The sequence below is a fragment of the Cryptomeria japonica genome, chromosome 4 (assembly GCF_030272615.1).
Source record: "Cryptomeria japonica chromosome 4, Sugi_1.0, whole genome shotgun sequence".
NCBI classification, from domain to species: domain Eukaryota; kingdom Viridiplantae; phylum Streptophyta; class Pinopsida; order Cupressales; family Cupressaceae; genus Cryptomeria; species Cryptomeria japonica.
Genome location: NC_081408.1, coordinates 432928229 through 432943368, shown reverse-complemented (window position 1 = coordinate 432943368; position 15140 = coordinate 432928229). Strand labels below are relative to the sequence as shown.

The 15140-nt window shown below is 35.7% G+C and overlaps 1 protein-coding gene across 2 annotated transcripts in view; it reads left to right on the top strand.

Moving 5' to 3' along the window:
• LOC131030460 (ABC transporter G family member 3) overlaps nt 1-15140 on the top strand; it is an 83395-nt gene that overhangs the window by 42112 nt on the left and 26143 nt on the right. For both annotated transcript variants that reach the window (XM_057961300.2, XM_057961295.2), the window contains exons 3-6: nt 2309-2598; nt 2811-2982; nt 6412-6525; nt 6625-6753. In XM_057961300.2, the coding sequence (XP_057817283.1) occupies nt 2309-2598; nt 2811-2982; nt 6412-6525; nt 6625-6753 (705 nt within the window). The remainder of the gene's footprint in view (nt 1-2308; nt 2599-2810; nt 2983-6411; nt 6526-6624; nt 6754-15140) is intronic.

Genomic DNA, 15140 nt, shown 5'->3' with positions numbered 1-15140 from the left:
CTCAGTGAATGGTTTCAGATTGAATCAATAGTCATTCATCTGCTAGTCCAAAAGGTTCTCTTTTTAATGTTTAGCTTGAAAAGCTATATAGGATGAGTCTAGAGCCATAGTTTCGCTTAGTTACAGCAGCTTTGATTTTCTGCGAGTCAGTTTGTGCACTTATCTGTAAGTGTATAAATTGAAAAAGAATTGCCCTTCCAGTATTATGGAAGATGCATCATTATTTCATTATAAATATCCAATCTATCCCTTAGTTCATAAAAAGCATGAAATGTAGGTTGTGCAAAGTTGAACTTTATGAATGGTTTCAGTTTGAATCAATAGTCATTCATCTGTTAGTTTAAAAGGTTTTCTTTCTTGCGATTAACTTGAAAAGCTATCTAGGATGAGTATAGAGCCAGTGTTTCTATTAGTTACTGTCTTCATGCTTATAACAATCATTGAACTTTATTTACTTATTGATAATATAGTAAATCCCATAGTTTCTCTTAGTTCCAGTCTTCATGCTTACATTAACCCATGAACTGTATATACTTATTCATAATATTGTAAATCCCTTTTTATTATAGTAAACTAATATTTGCAAACTTATTCTAACACGTAACTTTTTCTATTAAATAGTAAAATAGAACAAATTTCATATCAAAAGGGTCCACATCAAGGAATTGGTGGTAAGATTTTTGTCAAGAGGCTGGCAGTTAGGGTTTGATGGTGAGGGCCACATTAGATACATATGCTTATTCTTAATCATGATGTCAATGACAGTCTATTGATTGCAACTCAAATTTATGAGGGAGAACAATTTAGAGAGTCAGCAATAAAAGGTGCTTTTTCATTCACTTATTTTTGTTTGAAAATACAAAGTTATTTGTACATTATTTCTCTTATTTTTCTCCAGTGATTATAATTGTTTCTGACAGCATTGATCTGCAATAAACCCATCCATCAAATGGCTTGTTTCAGCCTTTCAGATCAATCATGTTAGAGAAAATTGGCATTTACTCATTTGTCCTGACACAGTCCAGTCAGTGCTTTGAGTATGTACCACTTGCTATTTGGTGTGCTGATATACAGAGGTGATTGTGTTATGTGTATACAGTTTAGGCCTAGTATGTAATATATTTTGTAGTTATGACAACAGTGAGCTTCTAAACAGTTACATATAGCTTTTGAATAGCAAGTACAAAGCCCTTTGGTGCTTGTAGGTAGATTTCTAAAGTAGCTCACTTGTAAGGATCAATTCAAAAACTCAAACATTGCTTTGCATACTTTTTTCAAGGAAGTCTCCCTTTTTTTAGTAGCATGGATTTTCTGAAGTATAATATATAGGTTTTATTGGTTTGTCAGGCATTTCTTTTAATTTCAAGTCCAAGATATTTCTTGTATGATACATCTAGACTTGATGAATGCGACTTTCTCTTTGGATGAATATTTATAAATGTTTTATTTTCATTCAACTTAATTTGGATTGTTGCTACTTCAAGCAACAGTAGGGTATAATTTATAATTTTTGGACCTTATGAAAACCTGGAAATTGCTTGCCACTAACTTTTAGTGCAGTAACTAAATCCAGTTGCTTCTGATAAAAGTTTTTCCACTGCTAATGCAGACACTAGAGAATCTCCCTCCTTTCTTATGTGAATGGCAATGAAACAACTAGTCTATTTTACATTGTGAAGAGGACTTAGTTTGTTATATTCACTATCTCAAAAAAATTAAGATACAAGATAGAAAATTAAACAATTTGATCCTTTGATCCCATTAAATCAGACCTGCAGTATCTCATCTTGCAGATAGTTAGGCAACTGTTCAGATTGAAATTTTTGACATTTCAACTATTCTTGACTGCCCGATGATGCTGTGTGTAGGGCCTGTTGCTGACAATTGGTTTCATGTGCTCTTTATGCTTTCTATGAGTTTTTATTTTGTATACTATGTTCATCTCTCTCTGTATCTGCATATCTACACCTTCATGCTTACTTACAAATTTGAAAGTATTGCTACAGCTGTGTTGCTTGCAGATTAAATGTTTTGGTTCTTCATGTCACAAAAATCAGGAGGTTTTCAGGGTGGTTCTCAGTAACAATTTGTTTTGTTGAACTTGTTTCAGAATGAGTGTAATATAGTCATATTATGATCTCTTGAGTTATATAGTCAATTGCAATCTCTTCTGTACATTGATCTCTTGAAGATGCTATCCCTGGATTCATACAGTCTTTTAGAATCTCGAGTCACCTAATCATTGATGATTCTTGATTCATATGCCTTGTTTGATTTACAACTGCACTGACATATAATTCATTCACAGGGATATGTTGAGCGAGCAGATCAGCTGATTGAATTACTCACAGTAAGGGAGATGCTGTACTACTCAGCCCTTTTACAACTTCCTGAAATCATTCCTTACAAGAAGGCTGATATTGTAGAGGAGACCATATTGGCAATGTCACTGGAGGATTATGCAGATAGACACATAGGTGGTAACTGCTATTGCAAGGGCTTAGCAAGAGGTGAAAGAAGGCGTCTCAGCATAGCGAGGGAGCTGTTAACAAGTCCATATATACTGTTTATAGATGAACCCCTATATCATCTTGACAGGTAAGGGAAAAAAGCTCATCACAGCTTCTGCGTATTTTTGAATCTTGCCTCTCAGTAGGATTGTATAATTTTCTTTCAGAGTGACTGCTAGTTTGGCAGAAAATATTTCAGTTTAGCATTCTTATCTTCACCATTTTATGGATTCTCACTTTGAACATATGTTCTAACTGTCATAATTAGTAGTTGCCAATTTTCATTATTTTTGTCTGCAGTGTATCAGCACTCCTGATGATGGTGACACTGAAAAAACTTACAAGTACAGGGTGCACGATTGTCTTTACCATGTACCAGAGCAGCACTGAAGTATTTGGCCTTTTTGACAGAATATGCTTACTTTCAAATGGAAGAGAGTTATTCTTTGGTGAAACATTAGCATGCTTACAAGTATGTCATATCTTTCTGTCAGCTTGTTATATTGTGAAGATTAGTACAAGGAGTGAAAAAAGAGTGGCTTTTGACAACCCGAGATGGTTTTATTAGTTATTTCACTGAACATTTGCATCATAAAAAACCGCCCTTTTAATCAGATATTTTGCCACAAAGAATCAGTGAATAATTCAATAATTTAAGGAATGAAAGTGTTGATTTTATAGTTATTTATTAAGAGGATAAACATTCCAGTAAAATTTTAGCAGCCCATAGGTGTTGGGCACAGGAATAACTGTCTTCCTTCAGCCAAGAGCTAGGGTCTGAGGAATGTACATTCCATCAAATTTGCAAAGGGCACAATCTCAGCCTCATCTCTTTGTAGAACACAACTCTACTACTGAGAGGTGGGGGGGGTGGGTGGAGGTGAATCAGTAGTAGATCAAACTTTCAGTTCCTTAACCTTTGATGAACTTTATGAAACTTCAATCTGAAAATTGAAAGGAATTAAAACTGAAACCGGAAAGAGGTGTAACCACAAGAAGATACAATGCACAAGATTTATGTGGAAATCCAGGATGGGAAAACTACGGTGAGAAATGCTGCTAGGATCTACTGTCCTATTCCAGCCTCATGGTTAAAATGATTACAAAGATTTTTAGGGCACCAACCCCAAGGAATCACCAATAAGAGCACCAACTCTTCCAAAACCACAAGTCAATGATCTGAACACCAACTCAAAAATTCTCAAAGCACCAACTCTAAGAATATTACAATCAATAACTACAACTGATTACAAGTTTTGAGATTTCCTCTTACAAAAAGAGTAGACAAGCAAGTACACTTTGAATAGATTTCAGATGTATGAAAACGAACTACAACAATTGAACAAAATCAGAGCACTGCTTACAGAGAACAAAATCAATTTACTTTCACTGTTATACCTGATTTTCTGATCTTCAAAAAATTACCTTTCCTTCTTTCCTCCTTAAGACTGTATCACACTTCAGCAAACATGATAGTTGAATCCCAATCACCAACGCTTACAAAGGATTATCATTATTCAAAACTTCTTCACACAAATCTACTGTTGTTCGATCCAAATTTGCAGAGATACTGTACTGCTGTTCAATTCAGATTTGCAGAGAAACTTTATTGCTGTTTGATACTCCAACGATTCTCTTTCTCAATTTAGATTCCACTCAACTTTCTCAAGTTCTTCTTAGACTCCCTCACACATGTTTACACAAATTCAATGGATTACATCACTGCAACATATTTTTCTATTTACGGATAACTCTCAACACATTTTCAACAAATAATATATCTCTGTGATACAAATTCACTCGCACAACACCTTTATCGGGTTTGAATAATATTTCTTATTTAGTGATACCACAACACACACCCTCTCTTCATTTACTATTTAAATAGACTCCCTCTTCTTCTATCGAGTGAATGGTTAGAAGATAGTTGGAACTTCTTCCAACTGTCAGATAGTTACAACCAAATAACTCCAACACCAAACAAGTCTCGTACCAACACCAATAGTATTAGATATGATGTTTTCATTCCTGATGCCATTCGTGAACCTTTTAAGAAGAATATTTCTGCCTCCTGGAAATCGATATAGGCAAACCCAACAAATTATTTTTGTCTTCTTGTTTGATATAAGCAAATCATTCTGTTTCAGTTGCTGCTCAGAAAGGGCACAATTTACACAATATTCTTGTGCACAGGTGGCGTAAACAGAGATTAATCTCTGATAAAGACAGAGAACGACTTTTGCAAAATCATCCGAACAGAAATATTGCCGATATCAGTAATAACATTCTATATGTGCAGACCCGATAATTCTGTCTCCGCACCTAAAAACGATCCTTGTGGTCATAGGTTGTTTGCCACGTTGCTTGCATAGACCAACAAAGAATAAAAAATGACACCTTCAATGCCTTTCTTTATGTAGTATCAATCAAAAGTAAAACAAATCTGTTTCTGCAGACATAACAGTGAAGTATGAAAGAGATATGTATCAAAGGTATGTGTCTTTTCTGTTCTCCTATCGACTCATTCTGCATTTTTAGAGTATGATATCTTCAATATATTTTGACATCAATGACAAAGACAATGCTGTCAACACTCTTACGGTCTTGCAATCAGAAAGACTGGATTCTTGCTGGCTCTTTGTGAGCCATTCAATTTTAACAAATTAAAGATGAAATTGAAAAAGCAGAATGATGACATTAAAAAACTAATTGAGTTAAAGATGGAATTGAAATAGAAAAATGATGAGATTCAAAAACTAAAGAACCAATATAAAAAACTATCATCATAGGTTGACATATTGAAAATCATCAGCAAAACTATATTCAATAAAGATGCAGAGATTTGGTGCCTTCATAACCAAAATCACGCTCTTCTCATAGAAGTTAAGACTTTCAAGGAAGCAAAAAGGATAATGCTATAGAAAGATAATTAATATGCCGATAAACAAACTTCCATTCTTGTAATGGACCTGCATTCTAACAAAGCAGTTTAAATCAACAAAATTGTATCAAATGAATACTTTTTTGTCAAAGTAATTCTAACTGTGAAGTTGTAAATACAAATGCTAGACCAAACTCTCCAACCTTTGCAAAGTTTAAGAATATCAATCCACACGATTCAAAGAAACATGTTAAACCCTATTGGTACCCTTCCTATGGTGAGTTTTACTTCCAACAACAAAGTTCTAATGACTCTGTTCATGATTATTGACAATATGTGTGGATTTCTAATCTGAAATGTGAAAAGACACTCTTGGCGTTCATGCCAACAAGGCTCAAGTAGATACATTTCAAATTTTGGTTTTCAAAGATTCTTGATGGCTATTAAGATTGATCTTGGATGGGTTGAGCCTGATTTTATGTGTTGCTACTCTAGACATTTATACAATTCATGTTGGTTATCATGTTCTAGCTGTGCTTTAAGGAGGAGGCCTTTCCAACATGGGAGAGTTTGTTATAGACCCAATTAAGCCTGATTTTTTATTAATAGCTGCTACGAAAAGATTCTGTCTATCATCTTGATGGAACAGGTCCTATCGAACATACGCTTTGATCTTCTCATAAATAATCTATCATCCTATTCTTTCATTTTTGCCTATCATATTATGTATTCTATTTTATATTTCAATATCTAAATATTGACTATGAGTATCTAGTAGTATACTATGCATGCACACAAAAATTTGAGTTGAAAAGCAGTGCAAATAATTACTGAACATCAATGTAGAAAGATAAAAATGGTAAGAAACATTCAAAATCACAGAAGAAAGACTTATTGAAGCTTGACTTTTGAAATATATGGTGCAGTTAAATACGTTATGCATTGGTTGCTTTATAAGCACAATTTCAGCATTTGTGTGGCTTCAGTAGCATACAAATTAATCTGTTTTTCTTTATCCAGCATTTTGCAAATGCAGGATTTCCCTGTCCTGTCATGCAAAGTCCTTCTGATCACTTTCTTCGGGCAATCAATACTGATTTTGATAGGATAATTGCCATGTGCAAGAATTGGCAGGTAAGTGCATAAGCAAGATTCATGCAAGGCTTATATTCTTATTATGTGTGTTGTTGGGATCAGCATCATGTGTTTGATAGGAAAAGGGAATATGAACAGGATGACCAGGGAGATTTTTCCTCCGTTAATATGGACACAGCTGTTGCTATTCAGACTCTTGAGACCACATATGAGGCATCGACAGATGCTGCTTCTGTTGAAGCAATGGTAGTGGATCTTACAAAAAAGGTAAATTGCCTCTGGCTTTCCTTGTTCATATTGGCATCTTTGCTATCTTTGCTTTGCACTTATTCAGTATTGATGTTACAAGCTTTATGGCAACATATGGAGAATAAATGGTCTCCAAAATTGGCAATTAATTAATTTTTCATGGGTCAAATGATTTATCTTATGTGGTTATATTTTACAACAAAGTGATTTAGGTTATAGAGTATTGAAACCCAAACTGAATCAGGCATTGGCATTTATTGAGGTGTCAAAGGCACATTTTCAAGCTCATATCTATATATATGTGTTGGTGGAAATTGAAATTGTACATTGCATGATTAAGGATTTCCTTTTGTCATATGCCCCTTCAGTCTCAATTATTGGTCTAAGTCGTTAGAATATTAATTTGATACTGTAGATATTAGAAGTTATTAGATGCATGTTTAATTAAATCTATTGAACATATAAATGTGCATTCTGTGTTTCTAAACTCCTATGTACACCTAGTACATAAATTTGGAGTAGAGTAAAACATGACGAAATCTAAATGACCATTAAAAAATAATGTTAGCAAGACAAGCAATAATAGATTTCCATTAAGGTGATATATAGCTGATAGATGTAGTCAATGCGGAAATGAGGGATTCATTATTATGCTTTGCTTCCTTAGGACAACTGGAAAATACAATATTCCCTTTCAATAAGACGTTAATTAATGCTATCCCATATGCATGTTGACTTGGTCAAATTAATAAGCAATTTGTTGTACTTTTAATGTAGATTTATTTTACTTCCAATTTTGTTACAAACTTACAATCATAAAAGCAAAAAGCCTTCGAGTTAAAAAAGAGTGCTTTCTCACATTTTGAGCTGCATGTATTAAAACCTTAATTTTGGGAGATACTGGATCAACATTGAATTACTCTCTTTCTAACCCTTCTGATCCTATTTGAAAAATTGTTTATGAAGTTCTACATAGTTAGGGATGGTTGCTTTGAAATAATTCTATATGTTGTATATTCTTTTTGCAAATTGTTTTTGCTTTAGTGCATCCCATGCATTTTGATTCTTGAAGCTCTTGTATTACATTCTTTTATGAACATGGATACTGATTGAATGGTTTTCACAGAATGCTTATAGTATAGATACATTTTGAAGAATTTATTCATGGTTGATGTCTGTCTTTGGACATTGATGGATGTTATAAAGCTGTTGGTGGATCCCAAATTGTTGCTTATATTTTGTACCGTCCTCTTACTCTTGATAGATGCCACCTACAATAATACGGTTTCTTTCACTGAGATTCCTGTAACCAACTGCAAGGCAATTACCTTGGCTATGTCAGTACTTGCACATATAGCTCATGAAGTTAATAGTCAACTTTATAGGTCATGAATGGAGGAAGACCTTCAATATATCATGTTTAGAAGCACAATTGCTTCTTGGCTTTTCTTGTCAATCTCATTGAGGTACTTGGGTCAAGAATTTGGGATGTAAACCAACTACTTCTCTGTTTAGGCCAAATGCTGATTCTAATCAATATACTGAATTGATCTAACAAATTTTCTGTTTAGCCCAAATACCGATGCTAATCAGAATACTGACTGTCAAGATTCATATGAATCACATCATTTGTTATCTCTATTTAGATTTTACTAGTTCCACAAATATTCTTGACTGGGGATTTTACTTGTCACATGAGTATTGTAAACTGAAGTTTATTCAATATTACTTGTCAATGAGGAACTCCATTTGAACCTCATGCAGTGGCAAATGAGAAACCCTACTTTATCCTTTAAGCAATTGTTAGCCAATGGGCAACTCCAATTATGTAGGTAGGTAATGTGATATTTTGTTCTAACTGTTCTGTGGATATATTATTAGAGGAAGTTATGATTATTGTTGTCACAAAAGTTTGCACCCTTGCTGAGCTATCAACTCAACAACCTTGTGAAACATGGAAACAACCCCAAAGTGTGGGACCTTGTGCAAAGGGGTTGAATCTCTAGAGAAGGCTGGCTTCCTTCTCAATCTAGGTGCAGGTGTTGAACCAACTCAACACTCCAAATTCTACTTCTAAACCTATTCTAACAACTTGCAGAAAAAAGGGAAAAAGAAAATGCTAAAATGAAAGGAGGTGATGCACGAAAGTAAGAGACGTTCCTCTCTCCACTCCGAAATGACAAATAATCAATTGAAATACCTTGGAGATGCACAAACTTCAGTTGCATGAATGACCCCAAACGCATGTATGGAAGTTAGAATTTGTTGAATGTTAAAAGGGGAGAAGGTTTCCCACAAGTCACACTCAGAAACAAGTTAACACAACATATACGTGAGAGAAAGCCACAAAACATACACTTACAATGAAGGTAAGAAAACATACACAACAAAAGTTGAAGGAAGGCAAAATTGATAATTTCAATTCATTCTCAGGCCAATGGCCAAACTGACAGCTATAGAAATGCAAGAAAATATACAAATCTTCAAGAGAAGTGAAAGAGAAAAGAGTAGCTCAAGCCAGTAGGGAGAGAACCCTTTACAATGAGGCTTAATAGCCTATATGTAGCAAACTGGTCAAGGAGAGGAAACCTTGACACTGCTGTGCACAAAGGAAAGCCAGTCAGGGAAGGCATGGATGTGCACAAACCTGACATGGTGTGCATGCAAGCAACTTGGCCATACTTTGACGAGGCAATCCCAAGAAGAAAGTACTTCTAGAAGGTAGACTACCTAACATTCCAAATTTAGAGCATGCAGACTTGACGTGAAGGCCATCAAGTAACCATAAATAAGCATGGCTCCGGACTCCACTTGATGGCAATCCTGCAAAAAGCATTAAATGTGCCCTTGTAGCTCCATGAATGGAAGTAGACAAGTTGTAGGGGTTGGTGGAGCATTAAGAGCTTTGAGTGTTGATCATGTCATTTGGAAGTGTCGCAAGTCGTCGGAAATCGGATGTTGGGAACCTCAAAATTCTGGGATTCTAGGTTCAAGAAAGAAAAGGCTTGGGAACTGGGAATTCCGGGTTCAAGAAGGAAAAGGCTTGGAACTGGGAATTTCGGGATTCTGGGTTCAAGAAGGGAAAGGCTTGGGAACTGGGAATTTCAGGATTTCGGTTTCAAGAAGGAAAAGGCTTGGAACTGGGAATTTTGGGATTTCGAGTTCAAGAGGGAAAAGGCTTGGGAACTGGGAATTCTGGGATTTTGGGTGCAAGAAGGAAAAGGCTTGGAATTGGGAATTCTGGGATTTCGGGTTCAAGAAGGAAAAGGCTTGGGAACTGGTAATTTTGGGAATTTGAGATTTCGAGGTCAAGAAGAAAAAGGATTGGAATTGGCCTCCTAACAAGACAACACTTAACATTTCATGATTCCATTTGTTTTGTCCTCGATCAACTAGGACAGCGCTGGACCATGGAATCTGATCGATTCTCACTGATGGACCAAAGAAGTAATAAAATGACAACAATTATATAACAATAATTTCATTAATATCAATATTCTATGTAATAATGAGTGCAATGCCGCTACTATGGAGTTTTCCGAACCCTAGGGTTTCTAGAAATCTACAGTTTCAAGATGGTTGCTCTGGTAAATGGCGTAGCCCAGTTGGTTCTGGGATGCATGCCAATTTGGCTGCTGGTGCTTTTGGCTAGTGCTCGTACTCATCGATGGTGGTAAAGCCTCTTGCCTGCAAGATACTAAAGTGGGTTGCCTAGAAGAATGGTGCCGTTCCCTTCTCAACAATGTACAAAGGGCAAACCTTTCTTGGAGGGGAAGGGAGTGGGAATACTTGCAGATGGAGTAGGAGATCGTTGGGAAAAATGGGGTGCAAAATGTTGGAGGCAAATGGAATAGGGTTTCTAGCATTGAGTCTAGGGGTTTTTTTCAATTTGAGCAAGCCACAAAAAGACCTACAGTGTGCTTGGGTGCTGAGGTAGATAGTGAAGTGTCTAAAAATGAGATTTTTTTGTTGAGATAAGCTTGATAGGACGATTCCAAGGTTTTTGGCCGAGCCTTAGCCAACTGCACAAACAAATAATAGAAACTTGGTGCCCTATTTTGGAGGGGAAAGTGCAAATTTACTGTGTAGCCTACGGATTTTTTGTGGTAGTGTTAGACCATGTGCAAGAGAGGAAGAGAATCCTTTGCAAGTATTTGTGGAGTTGGGAGGAGAAATGCATGCTTTTACTGAAACAATGGTACCTTGCCTTCAACCCTGTCACTAAATCTTTTGACAAGATTCCGATCTGGGTACTCCCTAATCTCCCGTTACAGTATTGGTTTGAGGCTTGCTTTGTTGCAACACGAAATATTTGGGTAAACTTTTGGGGGTGGATGAAGGTTCTTTAGATTTTCGCATACCACCTATGCTCACATCCTAGTAGAGATGGATTTGAGGAGTGCCCTATAGGCGGATGTAGTTTTGAAATTTGCTAAGGGAAGCTGGGTGCAATTGGTAGATTATGAAGGGATCCCTTTCAAATGCAAAAGATGCTTTCAAATGGGTCATATGACAGCTAACTATAGCAAACAAAAGCTGAACAAGTTGGCTTCATGGTGGAAGGATGACTCCACCCATGATTTTTTGGTGGAGAAAGTTGAGGATATTGCTCATAAGAATACGTTCAGAAAAGATGTTGCTAATGCTTATGAGGTTAAGTAGAGAGTGAATCCCTCCAAGACCATGGGGGGGTCAAAGGCTAACAACAAAGACAATTTTAAAGCTAGTTGCTGCTCTGCTGGGGTAATTGAATCGGAACACGTTAATGTGAAAAAAATGGATGATGAGGAGAGGTCTTCCTCCTTGGAATCTTCCGAGGAGATACAAAGCAAGAGGGTAGTTGTGTAGTGATGAAGGGGGAGAGGGAGAAGAGAGAAATGAAGGAAGGTGTTTCAACAAGCATTTTGGTGATCAAACAAATGAGGTGTTGGGTGCAATAGAGATGGAAGATGAATGGAAAGTGGTGATGGCAAAGAGAGACAAAAAGTTCAAACAGGAGGAGTCCAGTACTATGCAACTTCGATCTCATACCATGATGAAGCTAAAATGATCATGAAATCGTGTGACCTGTTAATGGGTCTCTAAATTTAGATGCTTTGTTTTTTTGGGGAAGTGACTCCCTGTTTGTAGCCCTACGTGGTACGGGCCCTACCTAGTTTGGGCCTGGCTTAAAAGGCAGTTTAAAAAATTAATAGAATAAACCTATTACCGATAAAAAAAAATTTAGTTAAGAGATGCACGTTGACCCTTATTCATCTTTTGAGTTCTATGTGGGTAGTTGCTGCCAATTAGCATACTTGCTGTTGGCCAAGTTGGTATGAAGATTTGCGATGATGACTGAAAGAGCTCTCTCCTCGCATTTGTCAGGCCTATGGCCATTGGAGATTTTGTAGATTAGTGATGAGTATAATGAGAATTTTCCCATTCTAGTTACTTTTGTCTTATGATTCTTTTTGGCTTGAATGTTGTATTATATGTATGCACTACATACTTACAAGGCTTGGATTGAACAAACTTATTTTGACTCAAGACTCAAACTGGCAAATTGAAAAACCATGAAATATTGAGATTTTTTAAGGATTTAAAGCTTGTACCATGCACTCTTTGATAAATCAACCTTAAAGACATAATAATCATGTCAATCAGAAGCTACTTTGATCACATACACAAGTAAACATTTATCAAATGAGTACAAAAATGAATTTGAGTTGAAGGAAATAACATTTTTAAACTTATAGATATTCTCAGGTGTTCTAGGTGTACAAAACTCAAGGATTGTGATATCAATTACCTCAAAAATAGAAATTGGAACATGGAGTCATGAATTAGGTAAGAGAGGAGCCTATGTCACTTGACCCAACATCAAGAGCTCTATATGGGGTCTTGCACTCATATCTTGGATTCATGAATTATGGTAAGAGAGGAGTCTATATCACTTGACCCAACATCAAGAGCTCTATATGGGGTATTGCATTCATATCGTAGACAAGTTTGCGATGTTGTTGCAAACATATTAGCATTATGTGGGATTGGGTCGACTTGGCAATTTAAAAGTACAAATGTAATTCAATTGCTTGGGTTTAATTTAGAAAAACTCGAGAGAATAAAAAACATTGCTTTTTCATTTAGCATGGCCTAAATTATTTTTTCTTTTTCTCTTTTTTAAACTAGAGCAATGGAGGGGTAGTGCCCCTTGGGAGTTTTGAAATGGTAAATTGATATTCGATATTTTACAAAGGAGACAGAGGCTCCTTAAATAGAGATTACAAGAGGATCTTTCCATAACGGAAACGATCGAGAATGGAAACATGAAAGAAAACATTCTAAATAAGAACTAACTACAAAAAGGAAAGATCCTAAACTAACTAATTAAATGACCATTATAGAAACATTACAAAATTACTTTAATATCCTCCCTTATTGGTCATTCTAGTATCCATTTTACAAAAAAATTGACATAATCTACAAGTCATTTGGCCATGAATGCAAAAAAGGCTGCCCCCTTCTCTTCAAAACGCTCTATGATATGAGCTCGTTGAGATCCTCCTTGATTTTGTAGAACTTTTGGATAGGACCAAGATTACCACAATCCTTCAAACCTGATGTTAGGTAACAAAGCCATTAACTTCTCAAAAACTTCGATTTTTGTTGACAAAAAAATCAGCAAAAAACTAAAACCACGATTTTGTGGAAAAATCGTCAAACCCTCGATGCAATGCTGAAATCACACATGATTTTGTGAAAAAATCAGCAAAAACCTTCATTTTGTGAAAAAACAGTAAAACCCCATGATCATGATTTTTAGGAAAAAATCATGCAAAATCCTCCTTGATTTTTTTGGAAAAAATATACAAAACCCTTCCATGATTTTTTGTGGAAAAAATAAGAAAACCCATGATAAACTTTGCACGGCAAAACAACAAACATTACATGGCAATAGGAACATCCACGATTTTTATATGAAAAAGTCGTGCAAAAAATGAACAGTAAAATTACCATGATTTAAAAAAAATAAAAATAGAAAACCTTAAAAAAACAGCAACACCCTTCATGATTTTTTGTGGAAAAAATCATGCAAAACCCTCCAAAAGCATGAAGTCTTCGCGTGTTGAAACCCTAGCCACATAAAACAGAAAGCGAGGGTTTTTATCAAAAAATCATTCAAAAACTTTGCTGGTAAAAACCCTCAATCTTCAGCAGAAAAAACCATGAATTTTATTCTATAAAAAATCCGCCAAAAAGTGCGGTTTTTGTTTAAAAAAACTGATCAAAAAACTTTTAGAGATTTCCTTGAAATTTCTAGGTAAAAACCACATATTTTTTTACTCAAAAAATTCGCCAAAAAAAGACCTATGCTCTGATACCATGAAATGGTAAATTGATATTTGGTATTTTACAAAGGAGACGAAGGTTCCTTAAATAGAGATTACAAAAGGATCTTTCCATAACGAAAACGATCCACGAATCTTCTTTCTTCTACCCTTAGTTAAATTTTCTATTCCAAAACTATTCTTTTTCTTTTCAAAATTTCTCTTGTCTCCAAAAATGGAGAGTGGGTGATTATCCTCCAATTCCCAAAAATCTTGCTTAAGAAGCTCATTCTCTGAGTTCTCACAAGTTTCTAAAAACCAAAAAAAAAAAAAAAAAATTTTTTAAAAAAAAAAGAGGGTTTTTGGAGGCACGCGGACCCCACTGTGTGTGCACACAATGTGGGCCGTGCGGCTTTCACTGTGCGAACACACAGTGTGGGCCGCTTCGGCTCCCACTGTGTGGACACACAGTGGTGCGAGCCGCCAGCGGCTCCCACTGTGTGGACACACAGTGGTGCCGCGCCGCCACTGTGTGTACACACAGTGGCGCCCTCGGCCGTCGCCCCTTCGTGAAATCAAAACTTGCAACAAAAAAAAATGGCTGCCGCCATGGGGGTTTCGGCCCTGTGGTAGATAAATGGTAGTCAACAAAAACAAAAGAGATTAAACCCCAGCCCGGGTAGGGCTAGGGTAAGTAAAACAATATGTTTTAAATTAATTTAATTAGAGCCATTTTATATAGAAAAAAAAAAAATCCCTAATTAGGGTTGGAAGGCATATTGACTATTATTTTGGAAAGACATTTTTTTAAAAGGATATATATATATATATATATATATATATACTGATTATATTTTTGGTGTAAGTATTTAATAGAGGTTTAAATATTTAAATACCTCCGTATGAATACCAAATAGAAAGTAAAAGGAAAGTGAATTATATAAATCTAAGATTTTAAGCCTAGCCTTATAATTTTAAATGTATTTAATGTGATTATGCCCTAGTTAATTAATTAGAGCATTAAAATGTTAAATTGGATTTTTAAAAGGAGAAATTTAAACCCATTCCATTTGAGGTTAGAATGGATAAATTTTA